The following is a 22,160-nucleotide window of genomic DNA, read 5'->3' on the forward strand; positions in this document are numbered from 1 at the left end:
TTTAAGACCTAAATTAGATCGTGCAGTCTGTCCTTTAAGGCCATCAAAAGTCTGGCCTAGGAAACAGCGATAGGGATCTTCAGTCACCCCAGGGCGTCTCTCACTGCCCTCTAGTGAGGCTTGGTACAGTGCTGAACTGTGGTCCTGGCCCTGAAGACTTTCTCTTCTTTTTGATTTTACTTTTGCTGTCTTCCTATCATGTCCTTCTGTTTTCCCACCATCACTGAATTGCCCTTTTATTTTTAAATGTTTTTCTATCTGAAAATGGTTTGTCAGCAATTTGAGGTATGGTTAATTTTTGTGATCCCCACAAAATGTAAGTTGTCTCACACAGAGGGTATTCCATAAATGTGAGGGAGCGTCCTCTCAGCTTTTCTCAGGATCTCTGTGGCTGTTGGAATATTTATGGCCAGCCACTGTGGGGGATGCCAGGATCTCCCAGAGAAGGGTCACCTTAAAGTAAAATTAGAGCCAGTCAAATGTAAAGGCTTGAAATGTCTTTTGTAGAAGTAGCCCATTCAGTAATCCACTCAAGGCTGGCTGAGAAATTTCTAGGAACATACAAAATCTAGTCAGCATGAGATCTGGGTATATAGTCTCATCAAGGGATGACTGGTCAGGATTTAACTAAAATGTAGCCACGTTTGATTCATGTATCAATAAGGAACCATTCAACTTTAAGGTGACAGAGTAGTGTTTCCCCCAGTTATAGGGACTTAGGGCCAGTAAATGTGAGGAAAGTGGATACTGTATACTCCTAGGAGATCACAGTTCCTATTAACCTAGGAAACACTCCTAGTGGTCTTTCTTTAAAGAAAACAGATGACTGGTCGGCATTTCTCTGATTTATCTGTCCTTAAAAACCTTGTGGGGAACCCATATACATTTTGTGGAAACCAAGAGCATGCTCTTGAAGCAGCTGCAGCAGAGAATAGAAAGAGCGGAATAGTGTCTTCCTTACACTCCCAGGGGGAAGACGTTCTGAGCATTCTTATTTTTTGCCTAGTGTGTTCATTCATGCTCTGGGGAGGAGTGGGGCCAGGGAATGCCTCAAACCAAATTCCTGTTTCCTTGCATCTTTCTTATTTTGGTTATAATTTGGCTTCACAGGGAATGTTCCTAGAGGAGGAAAACGCCTTCCCCATGCCAAAGCAAATATTCCCTGTGACTTGGTGATCACGTTTCTTTTTTGGATGGTATGTGGGCTTGCCAAAAAAAATGGTATTTCTGGGCCTCAGGAACTGAACAGTGATGAATTCTCCCGAGGGAGCCCATCACCATCTCCTTACTAATTATTGATGCTGTTTTCAGCTACCTTTTGAGTCTGCTGTCGTTGAGTCCACCTCATCTCTCAAGCCCATTTCTTACGCTTCCTGCATGACTGTACTATTCTTTGGATTTAATCTCCCCTTTCTGCCTGCTCCGCCCATTGTGTGCTTCAGACTGGCTTATTTATTATCTGAGGTCCTCCCCACAGTACATACAGTCTGCTCATGCTGTACCTGGGAGAGATTGCAGTAAGGAGCAAGTTGTTATTAAATAACAGAAGAGAACTATCTGTGCTTGAAAGAATTTTGGGTTTAGCTATAATTATTTTATATGGTCAAGTCCTTTCCTGTTGGCCTGTCTTCCAAAACTTAGGGGAGCTGTGTTTTCTCAGTGATACATTGTAGCATAGCCAAACACATTATTGCTCTCATGGAGAACTGGCCTGCTTATTTAAGATTGCAAATTTTTTTCCCATATAGGGGGAACAGTGAGACACGTGTGGTATCCCAGTGTTTAGCAGTGATACCAGCCAGTATTGAAGGCAGAGTGTTTTGTCAACCCTTATAGAACTGTTTTTTGATTGTCAAGGTTGTCAGATGTTTAAACAAACTCTTCATTATTGTATGAGAGTTGTTTTTCTACTCATGTTTGACTAATGCCATTCAATATCCTAAGAAAAACATCTGTTATTGATTTAAACCTGACAAGGACATTCTGAACTTATGGGGCGTGGTCAAGAATTCATGTTTATGGCAAGTAATTGGCAAAGCCAGTATCTGAACACAGTTCGGTTTGTTGAGATATATTTTAATCTGTAATTTTTCTTCCAGGTCAAAAAGGAAAATGAAGTACATTCTAGTTACTGGCGGTGTCATATCAGGAATTGGAAAAGGAGTCATTGCCAGTAGTGTGGGCACCATACTCAAGTCTTGTGGCTTACATGTAACTTCGATTAAAGTTGACCCCTACATTAACATTGATGCAGGAACATTCTCTCCTTATGAGCATGGTAAGCAGTAGTCATTTCTTTCTTCCTTCCTTTCTCTCTCTAATTGTGTATGTGAAAGCACACCTTAGGTCTCGGGAATTGTTTGTGCATTTTGTTTTGTTTTGGCTTTTTTGTTTTTGGTACCAGGAATCAAATTCAGGACCTTGTGCTTGCTAGGCAGGCGCTTGTGCCACTGACCTGTATCCCCAGCCCTGTCTGAGCATTTTGTAATAACTTCCATTTCCTGCTTTCTAAAATGGTTCTTCGTATAGCAGAATGATGGGTTTTTTTCCTTATCTGGACAGGCAGAAGCAAAAATCTTAATAGGCAACTTAATGACTAGAGTCTAAAAATTTCTATAATGTAAATGATCTTTTTAGTAGCACCAAAATGAAAATTTGTCATTTCTCTTGAAAAAACCTACTTAGTGACATAATAACTTTCTTCAGATATTTGAAGAGTATGCTTTTTAAAAAAGAGGCATGAGAGGAATTTATTAGAAGTAGTTATAAAGCGCACTCAGGAGCAGAGTGCAGGCGCTCAAAGAAATGAGGCACAATGCAGTTGGGAACTGGGGATCTTTTCAGTGTTTTGGGAGGTGGAAATCTGGAATTTGATAATCCGTAGTCTTAGAGGGTGAGAGGATGGCCCACCCTTAGTGAGATTGTTCCTATGGCAAATGGCAGAAAGGCCATCCCTTCATGGGTGAAAGAGGATCATTTGGGAGTAAAAGAATGGGCAGACTTCTTTGCAGCTGAAAGGGAGTTGCCCTGATTTGCTCTTCTGGGAGAAGGGAAAGAGTAAGTAAACTGGGCTTGTGTTCTGAAGATGCAGTTTTTCTTTAACGTACAATTATTAAAATTTTGAGTTCCTTGTCTCCTTTCTGCCTAACTTTATTTCTTCTGTGCTACTTCATTTCCTCCTTGACTTTGGTCCTTTATTCTTAAGGGGTTGCAGAAGGCCAGTGGTCTGTCTTCAGTAACTGCTTCAGGCTGAGGAGGGGGACTGACTGGGTTAAAGGAGACATAGGAATATCAGGTTCCATCTTTTGATAATCTGAAAAAGAGGGCAAGGACATACAAGATACTAGCCCACAACAACAGTGAATCAGGTTGGTTGATCTGTGGTTTTAACCCAGTGCTCTTAGACCCATGGATACCCTAAGGTACATCTTCCTATCCACCCTGAAGGCAGCCAGGGTGATAAGTTCCTACCACAGCCACTGCGTAGTGTTTGGACCTGGCCATCTTATTCCAGCTCTTGTCTTCCAGTCAGTAGCACATAATAGTGTGATTACAGCTGTGGATAGGAACCCACCCCATACTGTTATAGGGGAAAAATGTAACTCCTAACCTGCTAGAGGTCAGACATAATCACAAGGTGGGAACAGTGTGGGTCAAAACTAATCAACCAGTAAGATTGCAAGTATAGTCACTTGGCTAATATTGATCCAATCTGCATTGTAAGATATTTGGCCCTAGGGATACCATCAACACCAGTTACAGTGCAGGTCTTAGTAGAAGGGGATCCAGGGTTTTACGTAAGGCAGATTTATAAGGCCCAATATCTAAAAGAAAATTAATATTTTTACCTGCCACATGAAGAATTACCTGAGGCTTATCCAGGGTGATGTCCACTTTGTTAAGAGGGGCTTTGAGACACTTCGGGCACCTTCAGTCTAGGGCAACCAACAGGGGAGCAGGTGGCCTCTCTCCTCTGTGGAGGAGAGGGCAGTCTCGTTTCCACGGTCTTCCCACTTTACAGTGGGGGCACAGCCCAGGTGGAGAAGGGCCCAGCCTACTTCGCTTCTTTCACAAGTGTGCAGGCTTTCCACAGCAGTAGCAGCCACCTGGTCTCTTATTTTCCCTCGGTGTAAGTGGAGTCTTTGAGTCACTCTGAGAAGGCAAGGCTCTGTTTTCTAATGACGAAGCAGGAAATTAGGCCTGTTCCTGGACCTGTCATCTCCCCTGGACCTTGGCATTTGCCACTACTTTGTCCCTGCTGTTGAAGACCCCAAAGGCCAAGTTTAAAAGCTCATTAATGGCTTCCTTTTGAAGTTTTCTGGAATATCTGGGGAAGACTGCTTGAGTACTCAATAATTCAACTTCCACCAGGTCTGACTGTTTAAGCTGGCTTTATTGGCACATGGGCAGAAGAGATTGTGGCAGATCCATGTAATTCTGGGTCTTCATACAGGGCCATAAAAACCTAGATATCACTTGGGAGGCTGAGACAGGAGGATCATTGAGAGTTTGGGACCAGCCTGGGCTACGAAGTGAGCTCAAGGCCAGCCTGAACTACAGAATGAGACCCTGTCTCAAAAAGACAAAACAAACAAACAAACAAACAAACCTGGACGTACAGTTTTTCTGTCCACTTTTCTGCATTCTTCCAAAATAGATCAAGCTGAAATATTGTATTAAAATTTAAGGTACCATTCAGAGGCCATGTCTCTGCACTTTCTAACTTATATTGACCCCATATTGAGTTACAAAGAAGTCTATGGCCATATGGGCCCGATCTCATCTGAATTACAAAGAAAAATCATCTTTTTCTATTTTAAATCTTCCCCTTTAAAAAGGTGCCAGTTACTCATAATATAATCTAAAGGTGACATTTTAGGGATAGAGACTGAGTTACCCATGTTCTAGAAAGGTGGACTGCCTGCTTCCAAGACTTCCCTTGTGTACTTTTGGAAAGAGATAAAGACAGGAAAAGAAAAGATGGAAACTGAGGTCGGCAGCTCTGCTGGTTTATGACCGGTATGAGCGTCCTTGTTCCTGGAACATGGCTACTCTAACACAGATCAAGGAAGCAGGAAAGTTGTACAGAATAGCTGGACTTCACTCAAAAATGTACTCCAAAGACCTTTATATCTAGAGACTTGTAACGTACACGAGGAACTCAGGTCTTAGAAGTCTGGAGCTTTTGCCTAACAAGAGATCACATATCAAGGAAGGCAGAGCCGCATGCTTCCCTGCCCCACTCCCACGCGGTGGGAGGCTCTAGGCTCCTCTACCCTCCAGCTCCCTACCTTTTGCTAACCAACAGAAAAAAGTTAAAGGGTTTGAATTTTCTGACAGATGAAATCCTGAGTGAGGGAGAGGAAAAAACTAAACCACTGGGAGGCAAAGGGCTTGGGAGAAAGTGGGGACAAAGAAAGAAAATACATAACTTTTTTGAAAAGCTGTTTGGCTGGACTTACCAAAGGATGCCTCTTTTTTTTTTTTTAAAAAAAACCTCCTGCTGCTGGCTCACCAAGAAGGAGGTCGTGCGCTGGGTCTGAGGCACCCCGAGGCTGAAATAAGGAACTTAACCCACCCCCTTAACAGAAGTATGCAGGTTCACTGACTCTTGTCAGGGAAGAAAAATTTTCATCCGTAAGAGAGGCCCGAAAAGGGTTTATTGAAAGTAGATATAGGACACAGGCAAGAGCCGAGTGCTGGTGCTCAAACAGATGAGGCACCATGTGCTTATTCTTTAAGTCCTAGTCTTCAGAAATTGCATGGGTGGATAAAATTTGTAAGGACATGGATTTGGGCCAGTACAAGAAAGACTTGTGTAATAGCAAGTGCCTTCTGAGAGCTGGGGGACCAGACTCTGACAGTTTCGAGTTGCCTTTGGTGGAGGTGTTTAAACAGAGGCCAAGGACCACTTTGTAGAGACTTAAGCAACAGGTAGATGCTGGATTTGGGGGATCTGTAAGCTTGAGATCCCGCTTTGCCAATGGCAGTTTGAATACATAAATGTAGATCTTTTGAGGTGAGTGAAAAGTCTAAACTATTAGACCTCTTTATTGCTGTTGTGTTCCTATTGATTGTGTGATGAATTCATTGTGTTTGAGTTACCTCAGATTTATTGCTTAAAACTGGGTAAAATGTACTGTTATTTGAAGTTTTAAAATTCTGCATTTTTACTTCTAACAGTGAGGTAAAAATCTATATGGTTGACTAGGTATCATTGTACAGAAAACCTCATGTAATGATTAGCATCAGGAGAAGACCCATATATGAGACAGGATCTATATCTATATCTACATCTCCACAAAAAGCGACTCACAGCTGTCAGAGTCTAGTCCCCCTACTCTCAGAGGGCACTTGCTATTACAGAAATCTTTCTTTTTGTTTGTTTGTTTGTTTGTTTTGGGGTTTTTCTCTGGCACCGGGAACCGAACTCACGGCCTTGCGCTTGCCAGGCAGGCGCTTTTGCCGCTGAGCTAAATCCCTTGCTATTACAGAAATCTTTCTTGTATTGGCCCAAATCTATGCCCTTACAAATTTTATCTACCCATGTAATTTTTGAATATATAGATATATGTGGTAAGAGGGTAGCAGGGTGGAGATAGATATTTTTTTGGTAGTACTGAGTATCAAACCCATGGTCTTGTGGTTGCTGGCCAAGAGCGCTAGCACTGAGCTCCATCCCCAGCCCTTGAAGGGCTGTCTAGTATAAAGTTCTTGAGCAGAGGATGCCTTATCTCTGAGGGGGAAAATATGACACTTTTTCCTTTCCTGCTTTTGATCTTGACTCCTATGGTAACATAGGTATGAATCATTCTCAGCAGAATTTATAAAATGAAGTTGCAAGGAGTGAATATAAAACAAAAGAATGGGAGGAACTCGGACAGTTTCACAACTTTGTTTAGAACTAAAGTGTAACCCGGAGGCTAGTTTTTATAATAAATACAACCTTCCTGTGTACACTCATAGACATTTTGAATAGAATCATGCGTTTATCATAGTTTAAACCTTAGTCTGCACAGATTGCCATGTTAGTGACCATAAGTGCCTTTTCCGACAGCCTTCAGAATGGCGTTGCCTTTCATTCGTGGTACTTTTATCTCTTCCCATAGGCAGCAGTTTTGCTGACAGAATAGAAGTATGAAATTACCTTTTAGACAATGGGTGGTAATTTTTCTTTGTTTTGTCATATCTTTGTAGTGTCATATTTAGTTTTCTAGAAATGGGTCGCTTTGCATCTGTCAGGCTAATGCAGACCTTATTGTTTTGCGAGTGTTTGTATTTCAGGAGTCAAGGTATGCTATGGTAAATGTAGTCTTCATTTGGCTAAACATCCTTACTCTTCACTGCAGGGGAAGTGTTTGTTCTGGATGATGGTGGGGAAGTTGACCTGGACCTGGGGAACTATGAGCGGTTCCTTGACATCCGCCTCACCAAGGACAACAATCTGACCACTGGGAAGATCTACCAGCATGTCATTAACAAGGAGCGCAAAGGAGATTACTTGGGGAAAACTGTCCAAGGTACTGGGTTTGCTTGATTTACCTTTAAGGTTCTTAACTTCTTTTGGGTTATAAATTTACTTTGTATGTGATTTCATCATTTTGTCAAGGTATTACTGAAATACGCCTTCAGTTAAAAATTCCGAATTATTTGGCCATTAACTTGAAAAATCATTTGAAGAAGCCACTGCTGCTCCATGAATGGAGTTAGCACTTGTCATCCCAGGCAGGGCACCATGGTTTGAGTCCAGGAGAGCTTCTGGTTTTGCACAGAAATGAGTGTAAAGTGGCAGAGACAACTGGATTAGGGCACTGAGCCAAGGTGGTGTGGATGCTGCACATCTGGGACTTAGTGTATATGGGCAGAGATAAGGAGGCAGATGTGAATGTTGGTTTTCAGGCTTTTCATCAGTATGACATGGACCAGGGTGGGTGTGAAGAGGATTGCTGGGTCTTCCCAAGCCTTCCCAGCACAGCTTCACTTTTAGCTGTGTGCTGTTTTGGGGTTTTATAGAACTGCTTATTCACAATCAGTGTTCTGTTACTTTAAAAAGGTGGAGTTGGCTAAACAATGGCCTGATGGAATGGTGGTAGCCCAAAGTGCTTTTCTCTGAATTACAAAAGTAGGTGTGGGGGCTGGGGATTTAGCTCAGCGGCACAGCGCCTGCCTGGCAAGCACAAGGTTGTGAGTTCGATTCCTGGTACCAGAAGGAAAAAAAAAAAAAAGAGTAGGTGTGTTTTTGGCCTGAGACTTTACTGGACTGTGAGCTGAGTGTCACACCAAGAGGTGGGTCTTTTATCAGGTAGCTCCTTCTAAAAGTGGCTCGCCAATTAAACATTACCAGGTTTGGGGTTGTTCACCTCTCGTTTTGGAGTTGGATTCTAGGTTCTTCTTCTCTTGAACAAAGAATTGAACAAAACAAGCAAAAAGCAGTGCCAAAGTTTATTTGAGAAAATAAAACTAAAGAGTAGGAGAGAGTGAGTTTGGACTGAGTACAGAGAAGAAGAAGGTGAGAGCAAAGAAAAGTACATGCTGTGTATGGGAAGCACAGCCTGGGCTATCGTGGAAAGTTATGCTGTTCGCGGCATTGGTGTGTCCCTTATATTGTCCAAATCTTGAGGAAACCCATGAGAACTCCTACATGCGGGTCCTGAGAGGTGGCAGTGGGATCCCACGCCTCAGGCTGACATCAAATTGAGGCCATCCTAGTTCTCAAGAAAAGTCCACATGCAGGGCTTTGGAACTGTTTTGCACGTACGTTTGGGATCTTGTAACTAACAGGTCCCACCTACTACCCCAGCCAGCTTTGCCACACCCTAATCTCCTATCTCATTTCCCCCTGAGAAACACAGATCCCCATAATTCTTCATGGGGTGCTGAGGGAGCGGAAGTCTCTCTTGTCTAGCTTCTTGAAGCTAGAAGGGGCCATAGGCCTGAGCTGCTGAGGATCATGTGCTCTCTGACTGCCTTGGGGTGCTGTGGCTCCCCAGCTGGGTTGAAGAAAGGAACACCTGTCAGGAAACAATGAGAAAAGAGTGAATGACCATTGAGCTTCACTGTTAGCCCAGATACGAGGAGCAGGTCAGATTTCCACACTTCCTGTAGTGGCGCTGGAGTCTTGCTTGTTGAAGAGAAATCTCAAGTCTTCCAGAGGCTCGCAGGAGTAGCTTTCTCCTTTTGGGTGATGTTGTTCTTCAGACAGTTCAAGTGGGACTGGCTTTATGCTAGAAAGATGAATCCAATTATCTGTCTGCCACCTCTACTGCAGTTGGTGTGGCAAGGATCCCTTCCATTTTGGGTTTAAGTGGTCAGCAGGTGTTCCCTCTCTCCCAGGTTTTTAGCAGAGGTTCCTGACGAAAGAGGTTTGCTTCAGTGACCTGCTGTGAGCTGACAGCTGTGTAACCTGCCTTTTGATGTCTTTAAACAAAGCTACTTTCATCAGTAAATCGGGCAGATCACTGATGTCCTGCCTATGTGCATATATCTAAGAGATGACTTGTTTGCAAGAGTGGCTAACGTCCAGGGCTGTAGACATCAAAGAAACAGGGTTAATAGTAGTACAAGTTTCTGTAATAACCTAGGGATATCTAAGAGCATGCACTGATACTTAGTGACCTATTCTGTTGATTATAAGTAACCTTTTGTCTCCAGGATATCTCTCACCTGATGAGTATCAGGACTTGGAGTCTGTGCCCCAAAGTTAACTTCGTAGTTTATTCTGTTAGTATAACTGTAGCTGCTGTTGGTCTCAGGTAAGGTGGCCATCCAGTAGCCATTCCACCTAATATCTTTGAATAAGTATGCCTCTGGGCAGGGTTCTTGCCCTAGCCTTTGGGTCAAGACCCCCAAAGCAAGACCCCTTTTTTCTTCTTCTCCTCCCCTCCTGTTGCCACTCTGTGCCACCTCTCTCCCTCCCCCTCCTCCCCTTCCTGTCCTTCCTCTTCCCCTCTTCCCTCTCTTCCTCCTCATCCTTTTTTTGAGACAGGGTCTCACTATGTAGTTCGGGCTGGCTTTGAACTCATTATGTAGCACAGGCTGGCCTCTGCCTCCTGAGTGCCGTGATTACAGGTGTGCACTACCACACTCAGCCTCCCTTTTCTGATACACAGAGAAAGGAAGGTTTTAAGTCAGGTATTCCCAGTGCTGGGGCCTAAGTAAGGGCATGCTTATTTTTCTGAAGGCACTGTTAGTCACTTTTGTCCATGCTACAGGCACAGACTCGGGGCACAGGCTCATGTCAGCCTAATACAAACGCTTTGCCATTACTAATTCAAAATTAGGTAGCCAAATCTTAAAAAAGCCAGGCATCCCCAGGAAAGAATGAAGCTGTTGTTTGGTGGCAGGAGGCCCAAGATCACAGATAGCCTAGATCTGGTCCCTAGACAACCTTCTTTCCTCAGGTGTAAGAATATATCCCAAATGTTACACTTTTTGAGGGATAGCTGAACCTTTTCTTTGGAGACTTTCTGTCTCTTTTTAGCTAGAAGGTTGAGAGTCTATACAGTGTTGTAGTTAGATAATTTCTAAGTTGGGCTGCAAGCTAGAATATCTGTATACTGTAGGGTGGCTTCCTGTTTAAGCTTTAAGTTCCTCGAGTCTTTCTCTGCTTGAGCAAAAAGTGAGGACTATCTCTAAACCCTTGTGGGCGAACTGTCCAAGCATATCACTGCTTTTTCTCTTAAAGTGGGATTTTCCTACTGAAAGGCAAACAGAAATTGGGAGTCTGGATGTAGGGGGATGGCGAAAAATGCATCTTTTACATCTAAGACTGAAAACGAGTTAGTGTCCCCTGGAGAGAATAGTGCGTGGATCTGCCACTGGAGGCTGGATGGGAATGACTGCCTCATTAATGAGGTGGAGGTCTTGTACCACCTGATACTCTCCTGAGGGTTTTACACTGGGAGAATGAGAGTGTTGCAAGGTGACTGGCAAGGCTTCAGAAGGCCAGAGGTGAGGAACTTCTCTGTGAGAGGCTGGAGGCCATTATGTGCCTCCTTAGGGGCCACTGCAAGCACCATAGCTCCTGAGCATTTCCTTTGAAAAGAGTCACAAAAGCCTGAACATAAGCCATTTTATTCCACCTTGCATGTTTTAAGCAAAAAACTGAAGAACAGTCTCATAATTTAAAGTACCATCCCCTACCCATCTCTCACCATCTCCCAGTTTATATTGGACCCAAACTGTATCATAATGATAGATAGGTTGCTCCTGTTTTAGATCGTCAGGATGAAACCTTTCCCTCTCATCAAGAATAGGCCTAGTTGTGATGTCAGTGAAATTTATGTGGTTGTGAGATCAAATAGATTTCCCATCCGCTTGTCTGGGGACTTACAGAGAGGAGACAACTAGGTGCTCCTTAAGGAGGCGCAGCCCATATAAGGAGGAAGCCTGAAGTCCTATGAGACTTTACAAAACCTAGACAGACATCTCCATCTGAACCTCAGAGTGATGCCAGCATCGTTAGGCACAGAAGAAAGTCCCCTGGGGGCTTTGGTCTCCACAGTTTGACCCATTTACTCACTAGGCCATCTGTGGGCCTTGCCTAGTGCATACTGCCATGAAGCAAGGGCAAACTTGCCCAAGCAAAGTTCCCTTAGCCACCTATCTGAACCCCTTGATGGTTCAACTTGCATTTATTCTAAGCCCCTCGATGACTCAGTCGCTATTTTGAGTCCCTTGATGACTCTTACTTAATCAAGATGGCTCTTCTTAATCAGAAACAATGTGGTGCTGAGATCCCACACTTCAGGCTGATGTCAGGTCTAGAAAACCTGCTCGAGTTCTCTGAGAAGTCCATGGGCAGGGTTTTGGGAACTATTCTGCACATGTGTCCAGGATCTTAATAGGTCACGCCCACCTCCCCAGCCAGCTTTGCTACGTTCTAATCTCTTGTCTTAGTGTGACCATATTCTGGGCTAATTGGGTCATGTTTGGGTCTTAGCCCTGCCACTTAGCAGCTTTTACATGGGCGGATTGTGTAACCTCTTGAGGTGTAGTTTCCCTTTCTATAAAATTGAGATAGTAACAGTGCCCGCCTCCCTAGCTATTAGGAAGTCTGAGTAGCTACATCAGTAAAGTGTTTCCCTGACACATAGAAAGGATCAATTAGGAATTAAAATGTTGCCCATCAGAGTTTGTTGTTCTAGGCCTCCAGTGTATCTATTCATCTGTTTGTTGTCCATCAAATATTTATTGAACATTCACTGTGGTCAGATCCTTACTGGTGCTGAGGATCAATGAAAACAAGACCAACAAGGTCAGGGTCCTATCAAGATGCCTGATTGGAGCTGCAAAGAAGAGAGGAATTGAAAGAGGCAAGAAAGTGTGACTTGGGAAAAGCCACTTGGGGTCAGATGGTCATAGGAAGCCTTCGAGGAGATAATTTTTGAGCTGAGAAGCACAGCAAGTACAGAGACCCAAGGCCACAGAGGGCTAAGGTAAAGAATGAAGAGAAGGCCTTGTGACCGAGGCTGCTGACCAACGGGTCTGTTGGAGGTCAGCTGGGTGGGCCTTCAGAGTCACAGCAAGGAGCTTGGATTTGACTCAGAACAGTGGGAAGCACTGAAGAGTTTAAAATGTGGGAGTGATGAGTTCTTATTTGGCATTTTTAAAAGATTGCTTTGTCAGCTGTGTGTGTGATAGGTAACAAACACCCTGTGCACGAGGCATTGCTGTTTAATCCGAGCTTTAGAGTTAAATAGTAATCTTGCTCCCTAGGAGCTTGCAGCCTGAGCCCAACAGCTATGATTTTTAAGAAGTGTTCAGTTCTAGCTGGCGTTTATTGAGCTCTGGCATGCTGGGTTATCTCATAAAATTTTCACAACTTATAAAGTAGGAGTATTACCTCCACTTAATAGATGGGGAAACCAAGCTTAGGAACAGCAGAGTGATTGGTCCAGTGCACAGCACCTAATGAGGGGGGCACAGGTTTGAACCTGGACTCCACATGCTGTGCCCCAGCCACTCTGCAGTGAGTCTCCACCCTGTGGTAACTGGAAACAAAGTGGGACAGGGTCCTGGTGGTCTTTCGTTCTTGGAAAAGCACTCAGGAAGATGTGTGGTGTCCCCTTTCAGACTTAGCTATTGAAAATAGGGGCGGCCAGCTGGTCCTTTGTGTCTTTGTGCAGCCAGAGGAGTGGACTCTGCACTGGAGGGCTTCAGAATGCCACTCGACCTCTTCCTCTAGCAGTGCTTCCGGTGGCAACTAGAACTCTGGAGAGGAGATCGTGGGATGCGTGAGCCCAAGATTTCCTGGGGCTTTCCTTTTGGGAGGGGGCCCACTGCTGTTCTGTCCAGACAAAGAGTGCAGCAATTTCATGATAAATATATTTGCCTTAGTGATGGACAGATTGAGTGACGGGTTTCTTTTCTGTTTCCTAGTTGTTCCGCACATCACAGATGCAATCCAGGACTGGGTGATGAAACAGGCGTTAGTACCTGTAGATGAAGATGGCCTGGAACCTCAAGTGTGCGTTATTGAGGTTTGTATGATTCCTGCATCTGTGGATACTCCACTCGCTCGTCTCCTTAGTCAGCCAGACAAGACAGTCCCAGGGAAGCCTTTGTCCCCGCTTCCCCGCTCAGTGCAGTATGGCAGATGAGGGCATGGCAGTGGTCATGTGGAGTGGCCGTGCCAGGGAGAGCAATTCTTATGTAAATACTCCTTTTCAGCGTTTATGGCTTCACTTAGTGCCACCTGTACCAGAAAGAGTGACAAGACACGTTTTCATCTGTCTCTTGGAGTTGGCAGACTTTTGCTTTGCTCTGGAGAGAACATGCCTCTCACTAAATGAGCTTTTTTTTGGTTTTGGTTTCTGTACTGTTTGCTCATCTCAGCCATTGGATTTCAGTGTTCCTTCAAAATCAGGAGACTCGCCAGGCGTGGTGGCGCATGCCTATAATCCCAGCACTCGGGAGGCTGAGGCAGGAGGAGCGTTGCGAGTTCGAGGCCAGCCTGGACTACAAAGTGCATTCAAGACCAGCCTGAATTGTATAATGAGACCCTGTCTCAAAAAGACAAAAAAAAAAAAAAATCAAAATCAGGAGTTCTTGTAGTTTGTTTATAACTGATACTTTTTGATTTAGAAGTTATTTATGGTGAAAGAAATAAGATCGGATTTTTTGCTTTGTGGCTTTCATGCAAGTAAAATTCCTGGTCCTTCTCTCACCTGACCTTTTTCTTGAAATGCTACGGAAAGTTTTGTAGTAGCCTTGGGGAATTGTGAACCTATCCAGAAGAGTCACCTTGCAGCACAAAGAAACGTCTGTGACTGACATTCTGTAGGGCTGTACAATCCATGTCACTGTTACTGGCCACTGAATCAAGGGGACAGAGCAGATGCTAGAAAGAAAAGCACCAGCGAGAAAGGTTGAGTCCTTTCCCTCAAAAATAGTGTTGTTTTTCCAGCTTGGTGGGACAGTGGGAGATATTGAAAGCATGCCCTTCATCGAAGCCTTCCGGCAGTTCCAGTTCAAGGTCAAAAAGGAGAACTTTTGTAATATCCACGTCAGTCTAGTTCCTCAGGTAAGGCATTTACAGTTAGGTTTTGTGGGAGAGAAGGTTGATTTTCACTTGTTAATCTAATAGTTTTCAGTACTTGAGGTACACAGTACTGGGAATAAAGAACTTGTTTGTGAATTTAAGCTTGTGATCATTATGTATTGTGAAAAGATCAAGTGGAAAACATTTGGAAAATGAACCAGGGGAGCTGCTGTTGATACTGGTGGATTGACCTTATGTGCTTGGCTTACTGAATAGCGAAAGTTAAAGCTTTTTTTTTAAGGCAAAATTTCACAAAGATAAATACAGTGGAGAGAAGTCAATAGTAATACAGTTGAGAAGGCAAATAGACATGTAGAAACTGACCAGGCTGACCTGAGAGCACTGAACACTCAGCCTGTGGCAGGGAAAGCAGAAAAGCGGCTCTGTTCGCCCCACAGAGTATCCTGGGTGTCAAGATGGGCAGGTTCTCTGGGCGGGGGGAGGTGGGACAGAGGAGGTAGACCCTGACACCCCTTCCCCACTATGTACCGTTGGGCATCAGCCTCTCCCACCTTGATGGAAGACTGGGCCCCAGCGAAAGTTTCTGGATAGGCAGGCACTGGGGCCGGTTGAGGGCAGCAACCCTGAGCCACACACAGAGCTTCTTGGGTGTGACATTGTGTTCTTGAGATGCTGTGGAGATCCCTTGCTTTCTTCTACCCCTTGGTTCCCAGAAGCTCTGCCGTCTTCTACATGCCATACAGGAAGAGCTTTCCTGGGAATGACTATCCCGGAGGATAAGACACTGCTCCCAGGTCTCCCCAGAGAAACGAGCTGGCCAGAGACTCGCAGTGATCAGCCTGCCACTCACATGGGCTTCCAGTTAGCTGTTAAGTATGAGCTGATAGCCAGTGATTACAAGGAGCTAAACTGCATGCATCAGATAAAAACTGTGCATGCCATAGAAGGGAACATGTGGAGACAAAGAATACATAGAAGTAAGAATTGTCTGGTGCATGCCTGTAAAATCAGTATGTGGTTGGCTGAGGCAGGAGGATCACCATGAATTTGAGGCCAGCTTGGACTACATAGTGAGTTCAAGGCCAGCCTGAACTACATCGCTCAAAAAAAAAATATATATATATATAAATAAATAAAGTAAAGAAATTGGCATAGTTTGGTGGTATATGCGTATAATCCTAGTAGTATGGGAGGCTGAGACAGGAAGTTCACAAGTTCAAGTTCCAATTACTGACTGGGCAACTTAGTGACGTAGAAAGGCCCGGTTTTTACAACATTTTTTTAAAAAGGCCTGGAGACGTAGCTCAGTGCGAAGGCCTTGGGTTCAATCTCCAGTAAAAAAAAAAAAAAAAAAAAAAATTGGATAGCAGAGATGATAAGAGAAGGTTGATAAAATAATTTATGAAATAGCACAGAAACCAGGGGACAGAGAATAAGAGAGGAAAGATAAGTTCGAGGTCTGGTTCAGGAATTCTGTCTTCTATTGGTAGGATTTCTAGAAAATAAAAACAGAAATGGAGAGGGGAATATAATCTGGCTCAGTAAACTATGGCCCCAATGCCAGAACTCATACTACTCTTGACAATAAAGTTTATGGAAGTAGAATCACGTCCTTTTGTTGATTGCTGTCTATGGTTGCTTTTGTACTAAAACAGCAAAGTTTAGTACCTATGACAGACACCATATAGTCCACAAAACCTAAAATTAATTATCTGGTCCTTTACAGAGAAAGGTGTTTTGTTTTTTTTTTAAGAGCAGAATATATTTATTGAGGGGAAAAAAGCTTTGTTGGAGAGAGGGCCAGAAGGGGGCCCAAGTGGGTTGCCCAGAGTTTTCTGACCTTTGATCTAAATAAGGAAATTTCTGGATGAGAGTTTGTGGATTGAAAAGACCCACTGAATATGCAGCATATTGGATGAAAAATGACCTCACTGAGCCACATCATTATGAAAGGTCAGAACAATGGGGCCAAAATCTAAAAGGCCCTAAAGAGAAACATACTTTCTACTAAAGAGCAAAATTCAAGAATCAATATGGCTGTACCAAAAGCTAAAAGACAATGAAGCTATTGTGTTAAAATATTCTAAGAGGAAATCATTTCCAACCTAGAATTCTGAGTGCAAGAAATCTACCTCTTATGTGTGAGAGGAGAATAAAGATAATTTAGTACAGAAAAGAGTGTGGCATGTGGTTTGTCTGACAGTATTTTATCCTTGAAGAGGGCTCCGTGTGCTGGAAGCGGTGGTGTAGGGAACAGGAATGAGAGGGCTGATCCTCATTTAGCAGAAAAATCCACAGAAAATGCCTCAAGCTAAATGTCAAGTAGCAATAGAAACTAGAAGGATCAATTAAAAGAGCTCAAGTGGTGGGGTGTGGCTGGGGGGTGGGTAGAGCACTTTACACAAGATCCTCTATGATCTCTAGCCTGAAAAAATAGTCAAAGGGCCATTGTTTGTAGGTTTGGAGAGCAGAAGTAGGTAGAGAAGCCCAGGTACCACTGTACCTCAGTAGAACTATTTGTCTCTAAAATATATCCATGTATAACATCAACAAAAATACAAGCTAAGTTGTGCAAATGATCAGATTCTCTATGAAAAGGGGTTCAGGGAAAAGTCATACTTGAAAATTTTTTTTTCAAGTATTGTAGAGAAACTAACCCTCTTTTTTCTTTTGTAAAATAGCCAAGTTCAACAGGAGAACAGAAGACAAAACCCACCCAAAACAGTGTTCGGGAACTTAGAGGGCTCGGGCTTTCCCCAGACTTGGTGAGATTCCCGGGGTGACCTTACATCTAAGGAAAACACACCTCCGTGACAGGCTAGGCCTTCGTCTGCTTGTCAGGCCCTTGATGATAACTGATAGTGAAGAAAGTAGGTTTAGTGTTTTGAAGGAGGAATAGTTTGTGAGATTTTCTTACTGGCATATATGAAGCCTTACATGCCTTATGCCTTATTTCTTCTTTGAGTCCTTTTAAATATTCTCTTTTTCTCTCCAGCCCAAGAACATTCATTGGAGAGGAAAACCCCAGTTAGTAATGCCTCTAGTTTTATTCACCTGCCTTTCATTGGTATTACCATCTTCCTAATGGTTCTCTAATTTGGGATTTGGGAATTTCATTTTTTAAAATAAGCAATAATGTTTTTGTGGATTATGTGCATTGTGCCAAGAACCAACATACTCACTCATCTTAACAACGTGATGTCTATTTTGAGTTCATCTGGGGGATACCCAGCTTTGTGTAACCCTTCCTTCCTTCCAAGCCATCTCGTTTTCTTTCTTGCCAGGTGGTGTGCAGGTGCTCAAATCCTCTGGATACATCTGTGAAAGAGAAAATATCAATGTTTTGCCATGTGGAACCTGAGCAAGTAGGTACAAATTCCATCCCTCTGGAATTGGCTTCTGATCGTCCGAAACCTCTTGACTGTGATCAGCTTTATGAGGCTTGTTGTTATTTAGTAATTAGAGATGGTAGATTGTCCTTTAGAAGAACTGACACTTGTTGGCTCTGTGACTCACCATCGCCGCCATCTGTGGATCCCCAAACATACCTGTCTCTCCCCGCCTCTTCCTGCTCTCAGCACTGCTTGTTTTTATCTCCATCCAGGCTGAATGTCTTTCTCTTCACCTAATGCCCCACACTCTTCTCTCCTCTCGTGTCCCTGCTTTCTATAGCTGCTAATTTGTCAGGAATCAGGCTTTCCCTCTCCCTGCTGGCCTGGCAGCCTCTTCCTCATTTGCATCCTTCAGGATCCAGCTGAGACATATTTTCTGAGATGCTTTACCTGTGACACCTCAACCCACAGGGCTAATCACTTCCACCTCTGGGCAGCCCATCTGCCTCACGTATGCCTGCCTGTACACACCCATGTGTCCGTTTCGCTTTCTTTACACACTGCAGGCTTCCAGAGAGCCCCTTCCTCATTCAGCTTGATGTTTCTGGTGCCTGGGATCTGGGTGTTGTAGTCTTTTAGTCTTCTTGTTACTGTGCTTATTGGAGGGGACCTGTGGTACAGAAAATCGAAACTTTGGTACCTTTGCTGTATTTAAGTATGCTGCTTAATGCAGAAATTATATCTGTCATTAGTTGAGATTGTGTCATTGGTCAGCATTTGTCAGCTTTTCATCACTACCAAAAAACACCTGAGGCAGCTAACTTGGTAAAGAAAAGAGGTTTGGCTAGCTCACAATTTAGGAGGCACATTCTAGACACCACAATACATGCTCTGGGAAGGTCCTGTGGCCACTGGCGGTGTGTGTGTGGGGAGTATGGTCAAGCCAGAGACAGAGGGAGGGACCAGGTTTGTTCCTTTTACAGTAGTCCTCTCTGGAAATGTAGTTGCAGGAGAAATGTGTTAATTCCATCTGAGGGCAGGACTTCCAGTGGCATAGGGACCTCTACGCCCAGCCTCTAGGAGGTTCCACAGTACCTCCCAGTACCTCCCAGTACCTCCCAGTACCTCCCAGTACCTCCCAGTACAAAGCCTCCCTGAGCCCAAGGCTTCAGTCACATGTCCCCTAGGGGGCACCAGACCACATCCAAATGATAGCAGTCAGGTTTGTCTGATGGAGACTAGAAGGGAAGTTGAGATCAAGGGATTTAAAGACATGGTTATGGAGCATTTGTGTTACTACTTGATGGCCTGAGGATCTGGAGGCTGAGAAGGACTGCGGCCTGGAGAGGGGACAGGAAAGCAGCAGGGTTAAAATAAAAGTAGTCCACTTAGTGAGATTCTGAGGGACACTGAGATGACTAAAATCTTTGCCTGACATGAGTAGAGCAGGACAGCCCTCCACCTGTGAGATCGGGGCCCTCTCCTCAAAGCTGGGCGTGGAGGGGGGTCACTGGGTGGGGTCCGCGGTTCATGCCAGCACGCAGGGCAGCGTCAGCTCCATGCTCCATCAGCCCTTTATCATGCCTGGTTATTTTAGATACTTCTGTCGTAGCAAGCTGACTATTTGTGTACTCTGTAACAGAACTGATTTTCATTACATTTATTTACTATTGAAAATGTGACATGTATTTCTATATTTAAATTTTAAGTCTTTTGCCTAGTTTTAAAATTTAGTTGTTCATTGTACTGAGTTGTAAGAGCTCTTTATATAGTTTGAATACAAGTCTTTCGTATATATGATTTACAATATTTTTCCAGCCTTTTCATTTTATTAATAGTGTCTTTTGGAGCATAAAAGCTTTTAAAATTTCAGTTTGTCTTTTTTTTTTCTGTTACGCTTTTATGTCATATCTAAGAACTCTTTGCTTAACCAAGGTCGTGAAGGTTTTCTTCTATTTTTTTTCTAACAGTTTTATGTCTTATGTGATCTGCTTGAAGTTAATTTTTGTGTATAGTGAGGGGTAAGGATTGAAATTCATCTTTTTGGATAGCAGTTGTCCCAAACTAATTTGTTAAAAAGATGATCCTTTGATAATATCCTACAATGTTCTTTATAAAGGTGGCTTTTAGCTTTACTTGTCTTTATAAGATTGTTTAAATTTACTTATAACTATTCCTAAGTTTCATTATTATAGTGACATTTAAAAAAAAGGAATTTCCTGTAGACATATGGCCACACACAGGACACCCTGGCAACCTTTGTCCTTTGATCTGTAGCCTAACACTTTACTAGAATTCTGTTAAATCTCACTGTTTACCTGTAAATTTTCTTGAGTTTTATGGATGAGTAGAAATGACATATGCATTTAGTGGCAGTTATCTCTTTTCAGTTTATATTTTGTTTCTTACCTAGTTGCAATGGCTAATATCTTCACATTGCTTAATAGTGACAGGTAGCCATTTTTTCCTAGTTCTGGACTTTATTTTTTTTATTTTTATTTTTTTTTGGTTTTTCCCCGGTACTGGGAACCGAACTCACAACGTTGCGCTTGCCAGGCAGGCGCTTTGCCGCTGAGCTAAATCCCCAGCCCCTGGACTTTAAATAATAAACACTAATATTAAATGTTAAACCACATGATGTATTATGAATTGGTCTGGGTTTTTAATCAAGTCTGTATTCACAGAGCTGACTTCATTTCTCCCTTTTATTTTTTGCTGTAGTGAGTTCAGTTGTAAATTCCCTAGTGCAGTGGTTTTCAAAGTTGGCTGTGTATTCAACTCACTTACGGAGCTTTAGACAACACTGAGGTTTGCCTCCAGCCCTTAGTTCTAGTTTAGGTGGCCTGGGCATTTGGATTTTCCCCCTAATGATTTCACAGCGCAGTAATAAGCTGAGCTTGACAACCACAGCACCAAGGGAAGCTGTGCAGGGATTCCTGGGACAGGTCCTCCTGGAACATGTTTTTTGTTGTTGTTTTAGGAATTTTTACATTCATTTTCACAATAGGTTAGTCACTAATTTTCTTCTCTGGTTTTGAGTCAGTTTTGGTGATTTATCTTTTTCTACAAAATTGCCATTTTTTTTGGTTTTCAAATTGAGAATTTTTCCTGAAGGTCACACAGTAGGAGGCTGTTAAGCTCCATTATCTTTTCATTTTATTAAGTCATTTCCTTTTTTCAAACAGGTGATCTGTGTCCATGATGTCTCGACTATCTACCGAGTCCCCTTGTTATTAGAAGAGCAAGGGGTTGTAGATTATTTTCTTCGAAGACTTGACCTTCCTGTTGAGAGGCAGCCACGGAAAATGCTGATGAAGTGGAAAGAGATGGCAGACAGGTTTGCCTCCCATGAGGAGCTGGGAATGCCAGCCTTTTCTCTCTTTCTTTTATTTATTTATTTTTTTGTTGTGCAGTTTTTTGTTGTTTCTGCTTTTCTGAGACATGGTCTCGCAGTGTAGTTCAGGCTGTCCTTAAACTTACTTTGTAGGCTAGACTGGCCTTGAAAGCAGAGCAGTCTTCCTGCCTTAGCCTCCTGAGTGCTGGGATTACAAGTGTGCAGCACCACAGCTGGCTCTAAAAAGCACATATTACAAATCATACAGCTAAACCTCAATGTCTGTGAAAGACTGGTTCCAGGATCCTGCTCAGATAGCAAAATCCATTGGTGCTCAAGCCCCTTACATAAAATGGTACAGTATTTCCATATGACTTGTAACGTTAAATCATCTGTAGATTACTTATAATACCTACTTATGTTTACTTATAATACCTATTTACCTTGTATAAATGCTACACAAGCAGTTACACCCTATATTTTTAAAGAAATATTGACAAGAAAAAATGTCTGTATGTGTTTAGTACAGACACAATATTTTAAAAAATATTTTTTACTTGTGTTTGGGTGAATCCATGAATGCAAAGTCCGTGGATACAGAGAGCTGATTATAATTTAATAATACTTTAGAACACTTACATGAGAGAAGAATGAGTCAGCAGTGCCTCTAGAGCTGTCTGTGTGGATTAAACACGCAGGGTGCTGGGGTTCGTGGGGGCCAATCTTGATTGTGGCTCTGCTCTTCCTGAGAAGTACCCTCTTCTCACTCTATTCATGGGGTCCCAGCTGTACCAGGTGACCTACCTTTTCCAGCCATATCTCCCTGTGCCATAGCTGATCAGACCAAGGTGGGTGCCAGGCCCAAGCTGGGCTAGAGTCTCCTTCCCAGGAATTCGGAATTAGGACTGAGGAGCAGCCAGAGCGAATGAGGCGGGAACAGACACATAAAGCTGGGACTGCGGAGGGCAGCCACTGGTAGCGGCTAAATGGA

At 43.3% G+C, this 22,160-nt stretch overlaps 1 protein-coding gene across 3 annotated transcripts in view; it reads left to right on the forward strand.

Moving 5' to 3' along the window:
- Nucleotides 1-22,160, forward strand: part of Ctps1 (CTP synthase 1) — a 37,421-nt gene that overhangs the window by 1,166 nt on the left and 14,095 nt on the right. For all 3 annotated transcript variants that reach the window (XM_005410582.2, XM_005410584.2, XM_005410585.2), the window contains exons 2-8: nucleotides 2,100-2,278; nucleotides 7,350-7,520; nucleotides 13,381-13,481; nucleotides 14,408-14,524; nucleotides 17,185-17,268; nucleotides 17,788-17,868; nucleotides 21,021-21,172. In XM_005410582.2, the coding sequence (XP_005410639.1) occupies nucleotides 2,100-2,278; nucleotides 7,350-7,520; nucleotides 13,381-13,481; nucleotides 14,408-14,524; nucleotides 17,185-17,268; nucleotides 17,788-17,868; nucleotides 21,021-21,172 (885 nt within the window). The remainder of the gene's footprint in view (nucleotides 1-2,099; nucleotides 2,279-7,349; nucleotides 7,521-13,380; nucleotides 13,482-14,407; nucleotides 14,525-17,184; nucleotides 17,269-17,787; nucleotides 17,869-21,020; nucleotides 21,173-22,160) is intronic.

Source organism: Chinchilla lanigera, unplaced genomic scaffold (assembly GCF_000276665.1).
Source record: "Chinchilla lanigera isolate Chin_1 unplaced genomic scaffold, ChiLan1.0 scaffold00136, whole genome shotgun sequence".
In the NCBI taxonomy this organism is placed as follows: domain Eukaryota; kingdom Metazoa; phylum Chordata; class Mammalia; order Rodentia; family Chinchillidae; genus Chinchilla; species Chinchilla lanigera.